Source organism: Stegostoma tigrinum, chromosome 9 (assembly GCF_030684315.1).
Source record: "Stegostoma tigrinum isolate sSteTig4 chromosome 9, sSteTig4.hap1, whole genome shotgun sequence".
NCBI lineage: Eukaryota > Metazoa > Chordata > Chondrichthyes > Orectolobiformes > Stegostomatidae > Stegostoma > Stegostoma tigrinum.
The window spans coordinates 46326104-46340837 of record NC_081362.1 but is presented as its reverse complement, the minus strand read 5'-3'; the positions used below and the strand labels follow the sequence as shown (position 1 = coordinate 46340837).

Here is a 14734-nt window from a genome sequence, read left to right as displayed (position 1 = left end):
CTTCAGGGGTTGGTGCTGGGCCCATTGCTGTTTATTATCTGTATTGATGATTTGGATGAGAATGTACAAGGCATAATTAGTAAGTTTGCGGATTACACTAAAATAGGCGGTATTGTGAACAGTGGGCAAGGTTGTCAGAAATTGCAGCAGGTTCTTGATCAGCTGGGGCAGTGGACCAAGAAATAGCAAATGGAGTTTAATATAGAAAAGTGTGAGGTATTTCATTTTGAAAAGTCAAATACAGATAGGATTTTCATGGTGAATGATAGGGCTTTAACGATGTAGTGGAAGAGAGGAGCCTTGGAGTTCAGGTACATAGTTTTCTGAAAGTGGAGTCACAAGTAGACAGGGCAGTGAAGAAGGCTTTTTGCAGACTAGCCTTCATCAGTCAGGGTATTGAGTATAGAGGTTGGGAAGTTATGTTGCAGTTGTACATGATGTTGGTGAGGCCATACTTAGAGTATTGTGTTCAGTTTAGGTCACCTTGCTATGGGAAGGATGTTATTAAACTGGAAAGAGTGCAGAAGAAATTTAGACGGATGTTGCCAGGACTCAAAGGACTGAGGTATAGGGAGAGGTTGGACAAGCTAGGACATTTTTTCTTTAGAGCCTAGGAGACTGAGGGGCGATCTTATGGAAGTGTATAAGATCATGAATAGGCTGAATGCACTGCATTCACACTGCAGTGTTTCTCTCGGGGTTCTCTCATAGAGCATTAGTTTAAGGTAAGGGGGAAAGAATACATGGGAGCCTGAGGGGCAACTTTTTTACACAGAAGGTGGTACACATATGGAGTGAACTGCCAGCAGAAGTGGATGAGGCGGGTGCATTAACACATATAGAAGGCATTTGGACAGATACATGGATAGGAAAGGTTTAGAAGGATATGAGCCATGTGCAGGGAAATGGGCTTAGCATGGATGGATATTTTGATCGGCACAGACCAGTTTGGGCCGAAGGATGCTGTAGGACTCTATGACTCTATGAGATGTACAAGCTAATTTTACTGTTAGCATTAGCTTTTACTGTTATATTTATTCAGAACAGAAAGAACTGATTGATTTATTTATTTCATGCATAAATTATTATGGAAAACATTACTTTTCATAAACAGCAGACTTTAGTTTTTTTAAAAAACATAAATGTTCACTGATTTCTATATGAACTGATCATACTTAAATGTAAATAATCACCTATGTTGTTATGCAATTTAATTTTATCTTTATATTATAGAAATTTGAGGAATTAGTTACTTGTTTAAGAAAATATTGGTTCCACACCCAAAATGTGGAGATTGGGTGTCCTTTGGTTCAACTATACAAGCCATTCCTACAGGTTAAGAGGCATGTAATTACTGTCATTGTTGATGATATTTTAAAAATGGTTTGCATTTTTCATTGTAGTAAATTGAACAACATTGATATCAAGGATTATCTCAAATTAGGGGAAGCTTTTGATCTTCTTATCTATGGATTAACATTCAAAAGCTTTAGATGAGCTTTTCTTAGACTTATGGTCCATATTTAATGAACCCTTTATTTCCCCAATGGTTAATTTAAATATTTCATCAAATATATTTTTGGATACATTACTTCAGCCTCCAGCTCTAAATTAAGATAGAATAGATTGGAATATACTGACTGTTTCGTGGCTGAAGAAACTTAATAGTCCTTTACACTTTTAAGGTACAGCAATTGCTCTTTTTGATTTCAAATTTCAGTCTCTCCATTCATGTAATTGGTCATTAAAAATCTACTAGTTTCTGCAAAGCTAATCAGTTGACTCATGTCCCTCAGAAAGGAACCTGCCAATTCCAACTAAATTGCAAATGAGATGCTGACTCAATAACGGGACCACATTAATTGAATCTTCTGTTTAATCTTCATGGCAGGAACTTTCTGAGAGTGAGAAGAGGGAGCTTCATGAACGAGCAGCATATCTAAAGGAACAGCGTGATAAATTAGTGGCTATGAAGAAAGAACAAAGGGAGAAACATCTATCAAAAAATCCAGAAAGCCAGAAACCACAACCTGTACTAGAAGCCAAAGAGGTACTGGTAGTTGATAAATCTGTCAAGCAAATTAATTTGCAGGCTGTAGTATTCTCATCGTTAGAGAGAAGACATCTTTGGAAAAATAGGAAAGTGGTGTATTATCCCAAATGTGGAGCTTTCATAATCAGTATTGACCTGCAATCAGACCAGACAGTCATTTAGCTCAGTTGGTTGGATAGCTGGTTTGTTATGCAGAGTATTACCAATCAGTTACCCTGAAGTGCTCTCCTTGTTAATATTTCCCCTTGCCTGAGATATGGTGACCTACAGGTTAAACCACCATTAGTCATCTCCCCCGAATGAGAGAGCAGCCCTATGAGCTGGTAGGGCAACTTCACCTTTACATTAAGATCTTTCTTTCTTTCTTAAAATAAAACCTGGGTATTGTCCAGGATTTAATGATAGCATGAAAGTTCCACAAATGACAATTTTATTTGTCACTTATGTAAATGATTTGGATGAGAATACAGGATGCATGATTAGCAAGTTTATGGATGACATCAAAATTGGTGGTGCAATGGACAGTGAAGAAGGTTATCAATGATTACAAATTGATATTGGATCAACAAGCTGAGGAGTGGCAGACGGAATTTAATTTGGATAAATGCAAGGTATTGCATTTTAGTAAAACACACAAGGACAGGACTTATACAATTAATGGTAGGACTCTTGAGTGATGTTGCATAATAGACAGACTTGGGGGTTCAGGGACATAATTCTTTGAAATTTACATCACAGGTAGACAGGGTGGTTAAGATCGCATTTAGCACGATTGCCTTCGTTGCTCAGACCTTTGAGTATAGGAGTTGGATATCATATTGAGGTTGTACAGGATGTTAGTGAGGCCTCATTTGGAGTACTGTGTGCAGTTCTGGTCACCCTGCTACAGAAAGAATATTATTAAATTGGAGAGGGTTCAAAAAAGATTTACCAAGTTGTTGCTAGAAATGGGGGCGTTATGAGTTATAAAAGTAGGCTGAATAGGCTGGAACATCTTTCACTGGAGCATAGCAAGTTGAGGGTGATGTTATAGAGGCGTTGTGGTTGCTTGGCTCGCCGGGCTGGTTCTTTGCTGTTCTGCAGACATTTCATTACCCTGCTGGGTAACATCATCAGTGCAGCCTCCAATGAAGTGCCATTGTGTTTTCCCACCTGGTTTTTAAACTCTGGAGTCTGTTGAGCTGGATTACCTCACTTCCCGTTTTCCTTCGCAGTGGAGTTTACATTGGGTCAAGTTCTATGTGTTTGTTGATGGCTTTCTTTGTGGAGTACCAGGCTTCTAGGAACTCCTGTGCCTGTCTCTATTTTGCTTGTCCCAGGATCTTGGTGTTGTCCCAGTCGAATTGGTGGTTCTCCATATCCGCATAGATAGAGATGAGTGAGTGTTGATTGTGTGTTTTTGTAGCCAATTGGTGTTTGTGTACCCTTGTTGTTATTTCCTTCCTGTTCCGAGAGGCCTGGTACTCCACAAGAAAAGCCATCAACAAACACATAGAACTCGACCCCATATACACTCAACTGCAAAGGAAAACCGGAAGTGAGGTAATCCAGCTCAATGGACTCCAGAGTTTAAAAACCAGGCAGGAAAACACAATGGCGCTTCATTGGAGTCTGCACTGATGATGTTACCCAGCAGGGTAATGAAACATCTGCAGAATAACAATGAACTAGCTCAGCAAGCTAACCAACCACAACACCCACAACCCAAGCTACAAATCTATTCAAAACCTTAGATGTTATAGAGATTTGTAAAATAATGAGGGGCATAGATAAGGTGAATCGCAAGGGCCTTTTCTCTTGAGTCGGGGAGTTCAAAGCTAGAAGTATGAGGTGCTGCATTTTGGGAGATGAAATGTCAAAGAAAATTATACAGTTAATGGCAGAACTCTGAACAGCATTGATGTACACAAGGATCTTGAGGTTCAAGTCCATAGCTTCCTGAAAGTGGCCACACAAGTGGATAGGGTGGTAAAGAAGGCATGTGGCATGCTTGCCTCTATTGGTTGGGGAATTGAATATGAGAGTCAGGATGTCATTATGCAGCTTTGTAAGACTTTGGTTAGGCCACTTTATGTTCAGTTCTGGTCGCCACATTACAGGAAGGATGCGGAGGCTTGGGAGCGGGTGCAGAAGAGGTTTGCCAGGATGCTGCCTGGATTAGAGGGTATGAGCTATAAGGAAAGGCTAGAAAAACTCGTGTTATTTTCTCTTGAGCAGCAGAGGCTGAGGGAAGACTTGATACAAGTCTATGAAATTATGAGATGCAAAGGTAGAGTTGATGGTCAGAATCTTTTTTTTTCTCATAGTTGAAATGTCTAATATTAGCGGCATGCATTTCAAAGCAACGGGAAATTTCAAAGGAGACGTGAGGGTCAGGTTTTCTTACCCAGAGAATGTTAGGAGCCTGGAAGGCACTAACAGAAGCACACCAAAGTAATAAAAGACAAAACGTGAACTTTTAGTACATGTGAAGAAAATCACATGCTTCTGTTGTAATAAGACTGGACGTAGTGAAGTTGGTTGCTGAAAGCTAAATGGGAGGCCAAATGCAGTAGTAAAAATGCTAAATGAGTCCTCAGAAAGTGGGGCATCAGGAAAGAAATGGCTATTAAAACTGTAACTCCATTGCTAAGGCTGCAAGTTTCCTTAGTATCTTTAAGAAGGGACAGATAACTCAGGACAGTTCAAAAAAAAAGTTTTTGCTCAAGTATTGATAAAGAGAGTCAAACCAATGGAGGTTCTGTGTGTTTTATTTCTAAAGGATAGCAATTTCCATGTGCTTCAGTTCAAGGAGGTAAACTAAAATGAAGATATTGAGAGGCTCTGGAGCAAGTTGGTCTCTGATGCTGGCTAGTAAAACAGTTTGTTTTCCAGAGGGGTTAATGATAAAGAAAATTTTATTTAGAGGTTTTGATGGTTCTTACATATTAGCTCCATCACACATAGTTTAATTGAAGAGTGACTTAGTAAATGCAGAAGTTATAGTTGGAGTCATGTAACAAATAGTTATATAAATGTCTTGGATCACAGTGTGTATGCAACCGGTTCTTTTGGATTGGTTAAATATAATTAAGAGAAGACTAGACAATAGGAATTTGCTTCAATATGAATGCTCATGAAGTAGTAGTAATGATTGTAGAGGTCATAATAAACGGAAAAGAGAAAAAAAAGGAACAAGTCTTCTCATGCCCTTCTGTTCATTGGCGACCTCTTGATTGATGGCTGGTCTGGAGGCTTAGCTTAATTCCTGGCACCGTTCATGATTCTGGTCAAAGGTGAAGTCCAGTGACTTGAAACGAAGCTTTCTCTCTCTTATACAGTGTAACAAACAGCCAGCACAAAGGAAGCAGACACAAAAGACAAAACTGCTGGCTAGTATAGAAGACAGCTACAGAAAAACAAGCTGCAGGTGTCATCTTCGGCCTGTAAAGGGAATGTTCACAGGACTCATTCAAGGTCATGCAGCTTCTGGAGTATCATCACTAAATTACCCAGCCTATTTTCCCATCATATACAACCTATTTTCTCATGCAGCTGTGAAATATCATCACCAACTTCTAGCTCTTCAGTCCATCCAGTACATTCCACCCTGATGATATTTCACAGCATATATTACAACTGGAAATGCAGACACAAATCAGTGATAGCCACACAAGAACATACAATAACAGCCTGTAACCTACACCAAAAATTAAAACTACAATGAAAATAATTTATCAGTATGAATAAAATAACAATAGGATGCATCATCAAATTAGCAATTGTATGGCCTTTTTCATGAGATTAGGTACAGCAGTTGCTAACTGACGAATCATCCACAGCAACATCCATCCATAATAAATTTGCATGGTTCTATGAAGAAGTGATATCCTGTCAGTTTACAATCTGACAGCCTACTTTCTTTTTGTTAATTTCCTTCTGTCTATACACTCTGGTGCTTCCAGTCCCAGTATCAATACCCAATAGGTATCATCTTGCCTGCGGGCAAGTATCTCACCAGGCTTAGGCGGTCATCGGACATTGTAGATTTATTGAAAGGATGTAACTGGCCACCCCCTTGAAACATGCTTCACGTGGGTTTCCCTCTTTCAGATGCCAATTGTTCAGATGAAACTATGCCTGTGGCAGCACTTTGAGCTACCCCTGTAACATATAATTAGAGATCAGTAATTTAATTTGCTATTTTAATGAGGCATTCATTCATTCTGCAAAGTCCATTACTTGAGGGTAATAGGGAATGTGAAACATCCATTGTATCCCATTGCTGTACTTGTTGGCCTGTCAAGTATGATCTATTACCTGATTGTATTTCCAATGGTTCTCAATAGTAGGATAGCAACTGCTCTAGGCCCTTAACAGCGTTACTCTAATTCACTTCGGTTGTCGGGAAAGCTAGCATCAGCCCAGAGTAGGTGTCCACCATGGTTAACAGATATTGATATTGTTGTTGCAACGCTGATGGGCCGACAGAGTCAATTTGCCAGATTGGAACAGGCCAATCTTCTGACTTGATTTATGCCATTGGCTATTTTGACAGTGATACTTTCCAGTCGTTTGACTGCTGCGTTGGCATCCATACAGCCATTCTGTTGGCCACTGTCCACGAGTAAGTATGAATGTGTAGACACTGACTGTCTTCTTCCAGCAATAAGATCACAGCTGCCAATTCAGCATACTGGCTCAATCCCCCATCTCCTTCACTATGGATAATCGTCTGTGTGGAGGGATTAAATGCAGCTGCTCACCACTGCCTTTAGCCTTTCTTCCAGATGGCTGATCCACCAGTGAACCAAGCCCAGTGACGAGTATCTTCAGTAAGTTGTTCAAACGTAATTCCCCATTGAATAGGAGATGAAGGTATGGTCTGGTTGGGACTCTGAGTTTGGTGGGTATTCAGCTATTTGTTCATGGAGCTTGGCAACCCCTTCCCTTCTCTTCTTGGCTCAATCAGCTATGTACCACTTCCATTGTACAATGGAGCTTTGTTGGGCTCCAGAGATAGCATTGAGTGCTTGAATCGGTTTGGAAACAAATTATCCTGAGTCCTGAAGGACAGCCTGAGAAACTGTGTGAGAGAAAAAGATACAGAACAGTACACATAGCATCTTTTGTTCAATAGGTGATCACAGTTAAACAATGATGATAAGATACAGGCACAAGGGTAAAAGAATAAGGGAGTATAGGGCCAGAAACAAAAACAAAGTTTCTGGAAAAGCTCAGTGGTCTGGCAGCATCTGTGAAGGAGAAAACAGAGTTAACGTTTCAGGTCCGGTGACCCTTCCTCAGAACAATGCTATGTGTTCTGTTCTGTGTCTTTTTCAATCACACAGTTTCTCAGGCTGTCCTTCAGGATTCAGGATAATTTGTTTCCAAACCGATTCAGTGGGTTGGATATAGCTGGTAAGTTCACTTACCAGATCTGCAGATTCTGCCACAAGTCAGATGGGTAGTGCGTGAGACCCTCAATGCTATCTCATGAGTGGAAATGCATAAAAGATCACATCATTGTGTGATGCTCTCCTCTTCTGGCATTTCTTCCACCTTCGAACATCTCACCTTGTTCCATCCCTCTCACCTTCACTTTCGAAGTTATGATTCTGTCCTGCCTTGCCTACCATGGTAAAAATGTTATCCCCAAGAGTTTTTCACTGCTTTGTTTGCTCAACATCTGCAATGAATAATTTTCTCATCCAGATTTTATGACTCTGGCAAGAGAAATGTGCTGGAAATCAAGCCTCACTACTCCACAAAATATATCAAAAGTGTAAATGTATTATTCAGTCACCAAGAATGGTTAATTTCTTTCTGTTTATCACTGTTAACTAGAACAAAAGAAATTTTCATCAAGCTTTTCAGATCAGTTCTGAAGAAGGGTCACCAGATCCGAAATAGTAACTCCGTTTTTCTGCTTCACAGATGCTGCCAGACCTACTGAGCTTTTCCAGCAAGTCTTATTGTTCCTGATTTACAGCATCCGCAGTTCTTTTGGTTTTTATTAAAGAATTATAGGGCTGTTATCAATACACCTCGCAGGTCAGGGTCAGTTATCTTTGTTATTTGTTTTTGGCTTTTATGGTTGTATTTAAATTTAGCATCATCTTTTTGTCCTGCTACTGAATCAGTACACCTCCTGATACTTCATTCCTGTGAAGAAACGTGGTCAGTATATCCCCGCAAACACTCCTAAAAGAGCTTCTGGAATTTACTATGAGCTGTCGAAAGGTTTGGACAGCAGCCCCTTGATGCCATGTGATGATTCCACTCTAATCATCATTATCACATCAAATAACTACTAACTTTGAAGCAACTATTCTTCAGTTGCTCCAGGAGTTTGGTGTCTGGTGTGACCTACATGTGAAATCAAGAGGAGCTAGTTTTAAGTGTTTGCAGATCGACGTGAGTCAGCTTGGGAGAGACACTGCCGTTGGTCTGCCTTCCTAATTGATTCAGAGAATCTTCCAAAAACACCATTGGAGGTATTCTTCTAGTGCTTTTAGGTGCTTCCTGTATGTTGCACAAGTCTCTGAAGCATACAGGAATGCACTGATCATTGCTGCCCAGTAAATAATGAGCATAGTGTCAGATTTGAAGACTGGATGACACCAAAATTGGTGGGATGGTGGACAATGAGGAAGGTGATCTAAAATTACAAAGAGATAGAACATAGAACGTAGAACATGACAGCATAGTACAGGCCCTTCGGCCCTCGATGTTGTGCCGACCTGTCATACCGACCTGAAGCCCATCAAACCTACACTATTCCATGTACGTCCTTATGCTTGTCCAATGATGACTTAAATGTACTTAAAGTTAGCAGATGGATTATTTTTGGATAAATGCAAAGTATTGCATTTTGATAAAACAAACAAAGGCAGGACTTAAACAATTAATAGCAGGGCCCTGGCTAATGTTGTAGAACAGAGACCTAGGAATTCAGGCACGTAATTCTTTGAAATTTGTATCACAGTTAGACAGGTTGGTTAAGATGGCAATTAGATTGCCTGCCTTCATTGCTCAGACCTTTGAATATGGGAGTTGGGATATCATCTTGAGGTTGTCCATGATGTTGGTGACACGTCATCTGGAATACTGTGTGCAATTTTGGTCACTCTGCTATAAGAAGGATATTATTGAATTGGAGAGGGTACAGAAAAGATTTACCAGGACGTTGCTGGGAATGGAAGGTTTGAGTTATGAGAGGCTGGATAGACTGGGGCGTTTTTCATTGGAACATTAAAGGTTTCAGGGGTGGCCTTATGGTTGTTTATAAAACCATGAGAGGCATAGATAAAGTGAATGACAAGGGTGGGAGAGTTCAAAATTCGGAGGCATATTTTTAAGGTGAGAGTAGAAAGTTTTAAAAAGGACATGAGAGGCAACGTTTTTACACAGAGAGTGGTTAGTATATGACAAACTGCCTGAGAAAGTGGTGGATGCAGGTGTAGTTACAACATTCAACAGACAATTGGATAAGTACATGACTAGGAGATGTTTGGAGGAAAATGGGCCAAACATATACACATGGGACTAGTTTAGTTTGAGAACATGGTCGGCATGGCCTAGTTGGACCGAAGGGTCTGTTTTCATTCTGTATGACTCAATTACACTGTACTTATCTAAATAAACTTGCTTAGACATGTTGTAACAAACCTCTTGAACCAAGACCACCTGGCTCAGAGATAGAGTCAATACCATTGTGCACAAGACCCTTGCTCTGAAATCCAGACTAGTACCACTCAAATGTCTTAATATGTATAGGATGCAAGGTACGTACAATGTAAATATTCATCTATTTGTTCCTACAATTAGTGGAAATGAGAATGTAGGTGAACCACAGAAAGGTATGAAGCATTTAAGGTTTTAGCAAAGAAGCATTTGTCGGAGTTAAATGCTAAAAAAAAGAGTTTTAAATTGGAGCAAATTCCAAGATGTTGAAGTCATCAAGCCATTGCATATTGAGGAGTTATGAATGAACTATTAGAAACCATAATTTGAGAATAAGTTAATAAGCATATAAAAATACGTGTGTTGGTCAAAGATAGTAAATACTGATTTGTAAAAGCAATTTGATTGTTACAAGTTCAAGAATTCTTTTGAATAAACAGAGGGCATGCCATCATTGAAGTGTAAAAGTTCAGGAAATGAAGGGAGTATTCTTTGGGCAAAGATTTTTCAACTGAATTTTTAGGTGTTGCGATCACTGAAAAACTCGCACCATAACTTTTTATAATCTGGCTGTGGAATAAGATTGAAGAAAAATGAGTATATATAATCTATTATTTAATCACTTTTGTATTTTTCTTTCTAAACCTTTATTTGTAGTCTTTCGACATGAATCTTGATTTCATCTGATCATTTCAGTTTCCATTCAATGTTTTATTTCCCTTTACATGCTGACAGAATGGAAGTACTAGAAATTCTACTTTGTAGCAAATAATGAAACACAGCTGGAAGAAGCATTGCACACAACAATATGTGTTCAACACGTCTTAGTAGAAAAGGTTTGAGGTGATTTCTTTATCCAAGTCCTGCCCTATTTCACTGTCTTGTTCATTTTCTAATATATGTGGCAAAACATTTATTTTAATATGAAGCATAATGTATTATTAATTAAAAATATACTTGAATGTCTGTTTTTATTATCTTAAGTAGGAGATTATGCTGGCAGAGTAGGAGGTGCTGAAATAAATCTTGATATATTTAGAAATATGGTACCTCCATTGTAACGATTTAATGATCATCATTAAATCATTGACCAAAATGCATTTGCTTGTGCTTGCACAGGTTCAAGACTGCAGTATGTCATTTAAACTGTAGCTCGTCAACTCTTGATATTCCTTAGCTCTAGACCAAATTGCCAAATGTAATGTTTTGAAAACGTGGTGAAATTTACTGTTTGGAGGCAGAGAAGAAAAGGCTTATTATTTTACAGCTAACTCTCCCAGCTTACCACATGCCTTCAGTTGGATTGTACAGCATCACTGACTACTCTGGAGGACATTATGAAGTGACTGATGCAGGTGAAGAAGATAAAATCATAGGAAAAAACAATCTGTTTATATAGTTGTAACAGAAAAAAAACAACTAGCACAAGAGTCTGCATAATAAAGAAACAAGGAAAATAATAACATTGTTTTCTTTTTAAATCTAAGAAAATTTCTGAGGAAGAAAAGCAGAAAATTCAGAAGAGAAAACATTTGGCAGAAAAACTTAAACAGGAAGTTATCAAAAAATAAAACGTGTGGACGGTAAAGTTAAAGAAGAAAGAATCCAAAACCTGATATTCTGTCTTTGATTTAAGTGTATTCAAATATTAGCAGTACTGTATTACATGCGACTGTGACCAGTGATAGTTTGCAGAGAATAATGAAATAGTACAGCAACAATGGCAGTCTTCTACTTCCATTTGAAAATATTTACATACTATAATTGCAAAATCAAATTGTTTGCAAATGAATGTGCAGTGATAGTTGACCTTTGTATTCCTGTCAGCTGTAATGTTTTGCTGTAAGTCAAACTATTGTTGCCTGTAAAGTGCCAGAATTAATAGCTATCTCATTATTTACTATGCGCTTGTATAATAAACTGATTTGTCTAGCCTCTGATGCGGTTTAGGACTGATGTTTAAACTACAACAGGTAAAGATAGAAGTCTTACATGTTTATGGAGTCTAGAACACCCAAACCTGTTTTATGCAAATGCTGAGAAGTTGTTAGTTCTTATTAAGTGAATTTATTTCCCAGAATTCATCCGTTTTTTTAAAATTGCATGTGAAAAATGAAATTAAAAAGATACTTCTAACTTAAATACAAGGTTACTATGAGATGTAATCATCAAATATCATTTCAATTATAAAACACAGCCAGCTTGTCATTTCTGCCCTGTATTTGGAACAGATTACGTAACTGAAGTATGGTTATAGACCTGATAGTAATATTTTGCTCAGACTTCTTTTAATAATGTTAAATGAAGTAACCTGAATAACAGTTAAATATTATGAACACAAAACTGATTTAATAGTTAAACCAGTAGAACGTGTCCCATTATATGTTATATTGTTCATTGCTGCCCTCCGAGTCATTTATTGGTTTGTCTGCCTCCAGGCTCATCTCTTTTGTGAGAGATAATGGGAACTGCAGATGCTGGAGAATTCCAAGATAATAAAATGTGAGGCTGGATGAACACAGCAGGCCAAGCAACATCTCAGGAGCACAAAAGCTGACGTTTCGAGCCGAGACCCTTCATCTCTCTGATGAAGGGTCTAGGCCCGAAACGTCAGCTTTTGTGCTTCTGAGATGCTGCTTGGCCTGCTGTGTTCATCCAGCCTCACATTTTATCATCTCTTTTGTGTTGACTTTAAATTTTAGCTAAATAGAGAGTACATGACATAATTAGCTAATATATAGCCCTTTCATTTGACAGAGGGTTTTGAACTTTGTCCAAGTCAGAATTCCTTTTCTATCTGCTGTTAATTTGCTCAGTCCTCAACCATTATTTGAGCAAAACAACACAATACCATTTATAATACATCATTTTAGTGCCTTTCACAAATCCAGTTGCATGATGGCAGTTGTGAAAAATAGAAAAAGTGTGTTGCAGGTACAGTTTTTTTTTTAAACAGCTAAAGGATTAGATGAAAACATACCTCAGTTTTATCAGTCTAGGCAACCATCAAATATTTTCTGAAACATTTAATTTTAGAATACTATTTCAAGTGGGTAGTTAGGGAGAACCAAGTCAGTTTTAATAAAAGCTTAAAAAGTCTGATACAACAAACTATTTAAATGGATCAACAGAAACAGTTTGGATAAAAGGTCAAAAAATTATTCCTTGGATAAGGAGAATATATTTTGAATGAAGTTGAGGTCTTCATTGTATGCCATGAGAAACTTGATTTTAGATTGCATTTTTGCAACTAATAAATGAATTTATAATCTAGACCCATCTAATTGGTTGTTTTAAACAACATTCATCTTGTGGTATGCGTGTTATTGAATTGTCTCTCTAGATTTTAATGTTTGAGTTAGAACTGAACACATTTGGGGCTAGCTACAAGACATAAGGCTTCACAGGAATGAAAAGGACTTCTGAACAAAGTCAATTATGCAGTTAAATTATTAGGAAATTGTTGCTGCATACAAGAAAATATTTGTTGTTTTCATCGTTACAAATCTTGAGCCACAACTCCAACTAACTTTACCAAATTTAAAAACTAAGCTGTGAAACATTCAGTGACTCAAATGGTAAAATGAAATAATTGTGAGATTTGCAGGGACAGAAGTATTAGCACGTTATTTGCATATTTTACTCTACTTCCCACCTAGCAGTCAGCTAGACTAAGAGACTGGCCAACTACCAGGTGGGAACATCTGCAATAGTACGCAACTGTAAAAGATCAGGCAGTGGTGGGTGGTGCTACAGCTGAGGCAGCAAAGAGTTAAAGAAAAAATCAGGCATAATCAAGAAGGCATCCGTTAGGCTAGAGATAGCAAGAACTGGAGATGCTGGAGTCAGAGATAACACAGTATACAGCTGGAGGAACGCAGCAGGCCAGGCAGCATCAGAGGAGCAGGAAAGTTGATGACCTGAAATGCCAACCTTCCTCCTCCTCTGATGCCACCTGGCCTGCTGTGTTACCTTATGTATTTGGTTAGAGTTAGATTTAGCAGCTTGTTGAATTTGATAAAGTGGAATGTCTGCACATTGTGGGGCAACTCTCTTCCTGTTGACCCACAAGCTGTTTTGTAAACAGCACATCACTACTTGATCCACCTGCATACATTCCTTTAGTTACCAAAATCTGAGCGAGGGAACCCCATTAATATATTACAATCTGGACCCACCTTGCCACAGCAGATTACTTGGATACCCCAAATATGCCAAGGTTAAATCAGAGGTTGGCACATCCAGAGTGATTCAAATTTGCCACTTTCCATTGACACGCGGACTTGTCATAGTGTGTATAAAATTTCCCCCAAACGATCAGCCTAACAGCTACATGTAGATTTAAATTGCAAGTGTCACGTAATTTAATTAGCAGAGCAATCTTGTTCTGTATCTGATGGATTAAACCATGAATATGAACGTAATATCAAACACATGGTACTTAATCGTTATGATTCTTTGTCCTAGACCTCCTATTTAACATTGTGAATTTACAAAATGGATTTGCAACAAAGTCGGACCAATTTGCTGGAATACGAGCTACCAGATGAGGTGGTGGAAGTGGGTACAATTACAACGCTTAAAAGGGATCTGGATGGGTATATGAATAGGAAAGATTTAGAGGGATATGGGACAAATGCTGGAAAATGGGACTAGATCAATTTAGGGTATCTGGTCAGCATGGACAAGTTGGACCAAGGTGTCTCTTTCCATGCTTATAACTCTATGCCTCTAAGAGTAATTTCCTGTCCAATTCTTTTTAAATTCCAAACTCTGCCATTATGTAGAATGGAGACAGCCATTGCCCATTGTACTTTTGAAACCAAAGACGTATCGTAGGAGCACTCCATGTAAGAATTTAGAGTTTGCAGTTAATTTGAGCCTTTGGAATAGTTCAGATATTGATCAAAATAAAATTGCTTGGATTATTATTAATGGTAATTTAGGAAGTAGCAGCTGACTGATGTTAATTTTATGCCCCTTATTCTTTAGATTAGCTCTGAATGCATGGTACTT

General features: G+C 38.4%; 1 protein-coding gene across 4 annotated transcripts in view; it reads left to right on the top strand.

The window, feature by feature from the left end:
• Positions 1-11653, top strand: part of cfap36 (cilia and flagella associated protein 36) — a 102551-nt gene extending 90898 nt beyond the window's left edge. For 3 of the 4 annotated variants that reach the window (XM_059648512.1, XM_048536682.2, XM_048536680.2), the window contains 2 exons: positions 1892-2050; positions 11206-11653. In XM_059648512.1, the coding sequence (XP_059504495.1) occupies positions 1892-2050; positions 11206-11289 (243 nt within the window). In that variant the 3' untranslated portion in view covers positions 11290-11653. Of the gene's footprint in view, positions 1-1891; positions 2051-10453; positions 10555-11205 lie in introns of all 4 variants that reach the window. The other variant, XR_007248149.2, reaches the window with a different exon arrangement.
• The last annotated feature ends 3081 nt before the right edge of the window (positions 11654-14734 follow it).